The sequence below is a fragment of the Habropoda laboriosa genome, unplaced genomic scaffold (assembly GCF_001263275.1).
Source record: "Habropoda laboriosa isolate 0110345459 unplaced genomic scaffold, ASM126327v1 scaffold89, whole genome shotgun sequence".
NCBI classification, from domain to species: Eukaryota; Metazoa; Arthropoda; class Insecta; order Hymenoptera; family Apidae; genus Habropoda; species Habropoda laboriosa.
Genome location: NW_017100263.1, coordinates 281,408 through 288,785, shown reverse-complemented (window position 1 = coordinate 288,785; position 7,378 = coordinate 281,408). Strand labels below are relative to the sequence as shown.

Below are 7,378 nucleotides of genomic sequence, written 5' to 3'. Positions count from 1 at the left end.
GAACTGACCGCTCCAAGCCGAAACTTTGTCAAGTTATAATCTTGGACCCATTATTAAGTAAGACTGTATTAGTGTTTTAGATAAATTGTTTATTTCATGTTAAATTTTTTACAAATATATTAGCAGAGAATTATATGCAGAGATATCGTCAACACGCTCTGGTGGGACAGAATGTAGATACCCCTACTTTAAATTTAAATATCTTAAAAAGACGCAAATTTACGCAAATTTTCTCAATTGGATATAGTACCTGATATGTAACTTTATATCAAGAAACCTGCCACTGCGTGAATTTCGATGACTAACACTTTTGTTTTCCTTCCGTTTTATTAAAACATGACTAAGATTTATGATATATTGAGAAGGGAATTACAAGGGTAAAATCAAAGACATTTTACTTTGTTTCTGTGGAAAGTTTATGTTTATAGTACCTACTTTAATGGTAAAATGTTTTACGTATGAATTTTTTGAAAATAAACTTTCCCTAACACATTAAACACGCTTCAATTTTCAAGACATTAAGGAGCATGAAAGTTCGTCAACTTTGACGGCCTGTATCTCAGTAACCAATCAATATATTTAAAAATTCAAGCGGCATTTGATGCACCGATGTATATAAAACAAATCTGCTATAGTAGCAAAAAGCTGCTATATACTTCGAAAATTGAATTTTGGCCAGCTTTTCGTGAAATGGCGCCACTGTACGTCGCGTCGTTCTGCCTGATTTCTGCATGCTGTCCGCCTGAAGCTAGCCTAGGGGAAACCCCAGAAACAGGTCATCCCCACTCTTGCAGCTGGGCCTGGTCTTAACCTCTTCGCATTTATAGACGAGATATCTCGCGTTCATGTAACGCTTTGAACGATATATCTCGCATGTCTTTTCATTCGGATGCGAGATATCTCATCCAAAGGTTCGGATAAATGTCAGTTCACGAGTCACCTCGTCCGTGAATGCGAAACGGGTTTAAGTGACTTACTTCACAGTCTCCAAAACGGATTTGCTTACGATCAGAGGAAATACAAGATACATAATTGAAATCCATGGCTTGTTCCAGCAACTTTTCTTTCTGCATGGTTTTTTGTTTCTTTGCAAGATTTTGTAAGCAATAATAACAGCACTAAGTTTCTGAACATTCGTGATCACTATTTCACCTCAACTTTATTTCAAAATAAGTGGACACGGTTCTAAGAGTTCTGTAAGTTCTCGGCGAGTTTTCTAGTCGTATCTGATACCTAGTAGTATCAGAGAGTACAAATTCTCAAAGCTACTGTCGAATAGATACATAGTCAAGAGTAACTATCAAAAGTTACTCGTGCTAGATTCTCTCGAACGGATACATAGCTTAATACTTGTTCATCCTTATACAGGTTGCTCTCATACGGGTGAACGAACAGTTGATTGGGGCAGTGATTCTGAGCAATCAGCGAGATTGCTCAATAAAGAGAATGGATATAACAAGAGTAAGCAAGATATACGTAATGCACCAAGCAGCTACTATCCAGACTCCACACTTGAAAGGGATCACGCACACGCCAGATTATCCCTTGTTTGCCTTAAAACAAGTGCTTATCCGAAGAATACTGGTTTTTTTTTTGTGCAAAAACTTATTTTTATTATTCAATAACTACGCATAGAATTCTATACTTCGTGTACAATTACATATACGATATCCTGTCCTATACTTCATTTGTAATTTTATATTTACATTTAGTTCTAATTCCAAACACTACTAATGTTATAATCTTATTCTATGCTGAATCGATAACGTAGGAAGTTATGAAAATGATAAGGGGGCTCTGGATCCCCCGTGACGTGGACAAAAAAATTTATTGGGTGGTAAGTATATTTTGTACCTCGTCTGTGAAAAAACGTTCATTTTCAAAATACTCAAATACAATAAATTGTTATCGCGAAGGAAACCTCAAGAATGTAGTAATATTTTTTAAGAGTTAGAAAACTGAAAAGTAAACATTTCTTTGCTATTCCTGAATAATAGAAGTAGCTTTCGGGGCTTTAAAAAATTGCTTATAAACCCAAAAATTACTGACAAAAATGAAGAAAAGCATGCCACTACAGATCAACAACTACCGTTTCCGCGCCTCGAAAATCGGCACGTAACTTATCTGTTACCGACTGCTCACGCGAGACTTGATCATCGGTTATCGTTGTTCATTGAAGACTATTGACTGATAATTAACAATAAATGATAATTAATTACTAATAATTATTACCAGCGAAAATGTCATAAATTCTCCTTCATCTCCCACTTCTTGACCCTAACTCCTCCCTAAATCTTCGGTTTTGGTTAGTAAACATGTTATTACGGAGAGTTAATGTCTGTTTTAACAAAAATGGCACTGTTGTAGAACATATGAAGACTTTCACAACTGACCTACTATTATTATGTTCTTATTGGTATTAAGTTCAGTTATTGTTTCATAAAAGATTTAACGTTTAGATTTTCTTGTTCATTTTACATATAATTACACTACGACGAGCAGAACGCTTTAGCGCTCCGCAGTTTTTTGACCGTTGGTAATACTGTTATTCAAAAACATCTTCCTAGTCACAACAATATGAAACTGTTTTCCGTTGAACTTTACTGCCAAACGATTAGTAGAAAATTAGATTTAATCACGACGTTAGGTTTGTTCATGTCAAATAAAATGTCAACTTTTCGGCAGTGATACAACGGGAAAACATTTGCTTTCGGAAATACAGAAAATGGTCGGTTTATTCGCACCAAGAAACATGAAGGAATGCGTGAAACCTAAAGAGCTGTAACGTTTAATAAAAATAGAATTCTATCAAATTTTGCGAATAGCATACCACAAAACAAAGGTTTGTATAAAACAGTGTTTATGGTTAGTATATTATCTCATTGGTATATTGCCATACTATTGTTAACAATTTAATTTCAGTAGTACAGTTACCCCCTGTAGTGGAAAGTTGTATGACCAGACACTTAGAATGGAAAGTTGAACGTGAAAGACGCAGAAAACTTGAACAAGACTTTGAAATGATCTTTTTGAAAAAAGAGTTACAAAAGTAACAGAGAAAAGATTAATGAATAAAGCACTTATACAAACAGTAACAAAAGGTTCTCTTAAAAATATAAGCATTACAAATAAAAAATGAAAATGCCTAAAATATTAAAAGTTGCACATGTATTACTAGTTTTTGGTGATTGGTTTATCCTGTAGAATAAAGTTACAGAAGCATGAAGATATACTTGAAATAACATTACAAGTAGTTGCAGAAGCATAATAGCATCCAGTTATGTGCTCTGCTTTTAAAGTATTTTGCTACCTGTATACTTAACTTTAAGCCTGTATATTTACCTTCATCAACATTCCAAATTTCTCAACAATTTTTTTAACAAAATATTCTAAAACAAATATCTGATTCTAATTGTGCGGATAAAACTAGATACTTAATTTCATGTTACGAACAATTTTGAACTGAAATAAAAAAACGTTCTAATTCGTCTAACTTTTGAAAAAAGAATTATTTTATTTATTAGACGATTTACGATTCACAAACCAATTATACTGATTATAGATGATCGGTGTAATTAATCGATGCACTCCTTATAATGCATATTACATTAAAAATGTTAATTATGGCTTAAAAAATAATCAACATCTTAAGGAGTTCGTTATTAAGTTCCAACTCAATTTGCTCAAGTTGCAATGAACTGAGTAACACAAATTTAAAACAAACCTGCTTATTATTTCCGAGGTAAATGGAAGTAAAAAAACAGCATTATTGATCTAATAATTTATGTTTCATGATGCAATAAGATGAGCCAATTCATTAAAAGATATTTAGTCTTACGCATGTTACGTACGCAGCGTAGCCGACACGGCGGCGCCGAGTTTTTAGTCTATCTTGCATCCCCTGGAAAGTCCTTGACATAGGGCAGATGAGCGTATTCCGTTCCCAGGAAAATCTAACGTCCCCACCCCCAAAACCCACAATTTTTGTGGTATATAAGTGCCTGATTGCAATACACCGTATTGTATGTCATGAAAGAATTGTACTTTAATTTTTGTAAATGAAATATATACAGAGGTCTTCAACAAACCCTATGTATAATTTAATGCAAAACATTTTTAATACAAATTTGAAACGTATATTAACCCTTTCATTGCTATTGGCATCTATAGGTGTTTTAAAAATTTGCTCGCACTATACTGTTGTAACCTTTTGGTACACTTCCACCTTAATTTAATAAACCGAATTTTAAAATGATACCACACAAGTTACGTATTCAAATCTGCCGCAGCGAAAGGGTTAAATAATTTGTTAATGATGATGGATGGTGTTGTACATTTTATTGCAAATAATGTCGATAGAAAAATTATAATACAATATTTTACTAATCCTTTGTATTTAAATATTGAATCCAATATTTAAAAATATGGTTATTGAATTTTTTTCACTGTATAAATGCAAAACTTCTACTTAAGTAAACATTCATGCACCACCCATACATATTAAATGTAAAATAACTTATATGATTGGGTAACATGCTCAACCATTGCTAATGTCCATGTAAACAGTTGGCAATAACATACATGACCACTCTTATAATTAAAGAGGAAGTATGTATAAGTACTTGCAATGGTTGTTATGTAATGCTACATGTATCCATTTCAACTGACCTAGTGATGGGCTACCAAACCTGTTGGCATCCATATTTCAAGGAAGCGAAAACACCACTTGATATAGAAACATACAAAGTCAACACATGCACTTCAATTCTATGCACACTTTGTAGCGTCACTTTGTACATATACATAGTTATATTACACTTAAAGTTTTTAGTTTCCCCTTATTCCATTGTAAATTCGATTTACAGAATCCTGCTGGAGTAGATTTTTTATTTCTAAAACAAAAACAACAAAATTAACACATAAAAAAGATTATACACTAAGATAACTTACCTTCTTTTTGTGTGTCTGTGAATTCTGTCTCAGGGAATGCAACATCAAATGTAATGTATAAAGTACCATAAAGATTATTATTATCGTAATTAGGCATCCCTTCTCCTTTTTTCCGAATGCGGGCTCCTAATTTGGTTACCTTGTCTCTCTGAATAGTCACTTTGTGACCATCTAAGTGTTCTATATCCATCTTAAACCCTATTAAAGCATCTTGCAAGGATATAGTAACATTTGTGTATAAATCATCACCAATTCTTTCAAAAACTGGATGTGGTTGTGTTTTTATTTTTAAAATTAAATCTCCAGGTTCCCCATCCAAATGTGGTTCACCTTCTGCTGTGAATTTTGTTTCTTGTCCATCTACCATACCAGGTTCCACTTCAACCTCTAGTACACGTTCTTCAGTAACAAATTTAACATTTGGACATTCTGAACACACTGATTGTTGCATCATTTGAAATCTTCCATTCCCAAAATTTCGAGTAACTAATTCTTGCCTACAATTACACTTCCTTGTTCCTTTTGCTGCTTTCGCAACTGGCTTGTTCCTTGTTATCTGAAAAGAGCAGCATAAAGTTTTACATATCAGAACTACATAATTATAACTACAGAAGTTTACCTCTATGAAATTTCCGCTGTACAATTCTTCTAAAGTGACTCTTAAGTCCATCACAATATTGGAGCCCTTAGGTGCTTCCTGTTGTTGATGAGACTCACCAGCAAAATGAAAACCAAAGTCACCAAAAAAACTTGCAAAAGGATCAGTATTATACATCATACCATCCTTTTTCAGACATTCTTCCCCACATCTATCATACATTTCTCTCTTTTCATTATCTGACAGAACTTCGTAAGCTGCACTCAGATCTTGAAATTTCTGTGAGGCATTTGGATCATCTTTATTTTTATCAGGATGTAATTCTTTTGCCAACTTTCTATATGCTTTTTTTATTGCATGTTGACTTGCTGTTGAAGGTACACCTAATATGGCATAAAAATCTCTCCTGAAAATATATATATTTTGTTTATTGTTCAGAATTTTCCATAAAAATAGGCCAAATTGAAAAATTAAGGCGTTATATCATATGTCATCAAATATGTAAAAATATAAACAGTAAAAAATATTACTTAAGTCGTGCAAAAAAAATTAGAAAATAGGACGTATCTAACATGTATGATTAACATTTATTTAATTATTAATTTTTGAAAATATTCATCTAATACATTTCACACTTATAACTTGATAAATCATTTACGAGATAAGAGGTTATATAGTTATCATAAGACAAACATTTTCAATATATATAATAAATTAAATTCTACAAACAGAAACAAGTTCTTTGACTTACCCTGCCACAGTTAAAACGACACACACTAATAAATTAATTAACAAAGACCAAATTAATTTCATCGCTGCCATTCTAGCAGACGTTACAACAAACATCGGAGCTTAGATCGTGGTTGCTCCTGATTGGTGCATTGAATTCAATTTATCCGGGTTTGATCGACAGTAAACGAAGTTTTAGGCGCATTCATATTCAGCGAAAGTACTTAGATTTGATTTTTGTTAATGAAAAATGATTTGTTGAATTTTGTCGAATATTTTTATGTCCTTTTCATAGTAAGTAGTTTCAATTTTTTAAACTAGATATTAATACGCAATAGGTAAAGTGTTACATAAAATTGATTTAAAAATATTTAGTCTCGCTATATTATTAATATTATCAAAATTTCTTACTTTGATATATTCCGTTGGGGTTACACGAATGTTGAAATGACGAACTACACATCCGTTGTAGTGCTATATTATTTTACATAAAATCAGTCATACAAGCTATGTCCGTTAATTTTTATGTACGTACAACGTTAGCAAGGTCGGTAATCGCTACGATGTGCGTTGAACAATTGACAAGGACATTGTTTCATTCTTTGTTTTTCTATGAGATTGGTCACAGGAATAGCGAATTAACGACAGTTGGATTAAATTATGCACTAATACTAATGTCCGAAATTGAAAAATATCTCGTTTTATGGAATGCTTCCAATTTTGAATACAAAGGCACATGGCATGCCTCTTTTCAATCTTCGGGTGGCAGTGAATGTGTTAACAATAATTTTTTCTTTATACTCTTATAGAATGTATGTACAAACACGTAATTTTCTATTACATATTGAGTAATATTTTTAAACGATATACTAAATATGTATTTTGAGATTTTACCATTTTTGATATTGATAAATATTAACTAAAAATGCTATATGTTGTTTTATTTGCGTGAAAATTTGTTTCTTTTTAGTAATTTATGTACTTTTTTATTATTTAAAGAATCAACATTTTTATTCTGCTAAGTATTGAATTTAGAATGATGTAAAAGAAATTTTGTTTCTGTAAACAAGTATTTTTAATATTCACTTTTATCAATGGTTT

The 7,378-nt window shown here is 32.2% G+C and overlaps 1 protein-coding gene across 1 annotated transcript; it reads right to left on the bottom strand.

Moving 5' to 3' along the window:
- Positions 1–4,827: 4,827 nt before the first annotated feature.
- On the bottom strand, positions 4,828–6,394 carry LOC108573084 (dnaJ homolog subfamily B member 11). Its single transcript, XM_017935450.1, has 4 exons — positions 6,300–6,394; positions 5,570–5,954; positions 4,951–5,506; positions 4,828–4,892 (listed from the first exon to the last, which is right to left on the bottom strand). The coding sequence occupies exons 1-4, from the start codon at positions 6,392–6,394 to the stop codon at positions 4,828–4,830; spliced, it is 1,101 nt and encodes a 366-aa protein (XP_017790939.1).
- Positions 6,395–7,378: the final 984 nt, after the last annotated feature.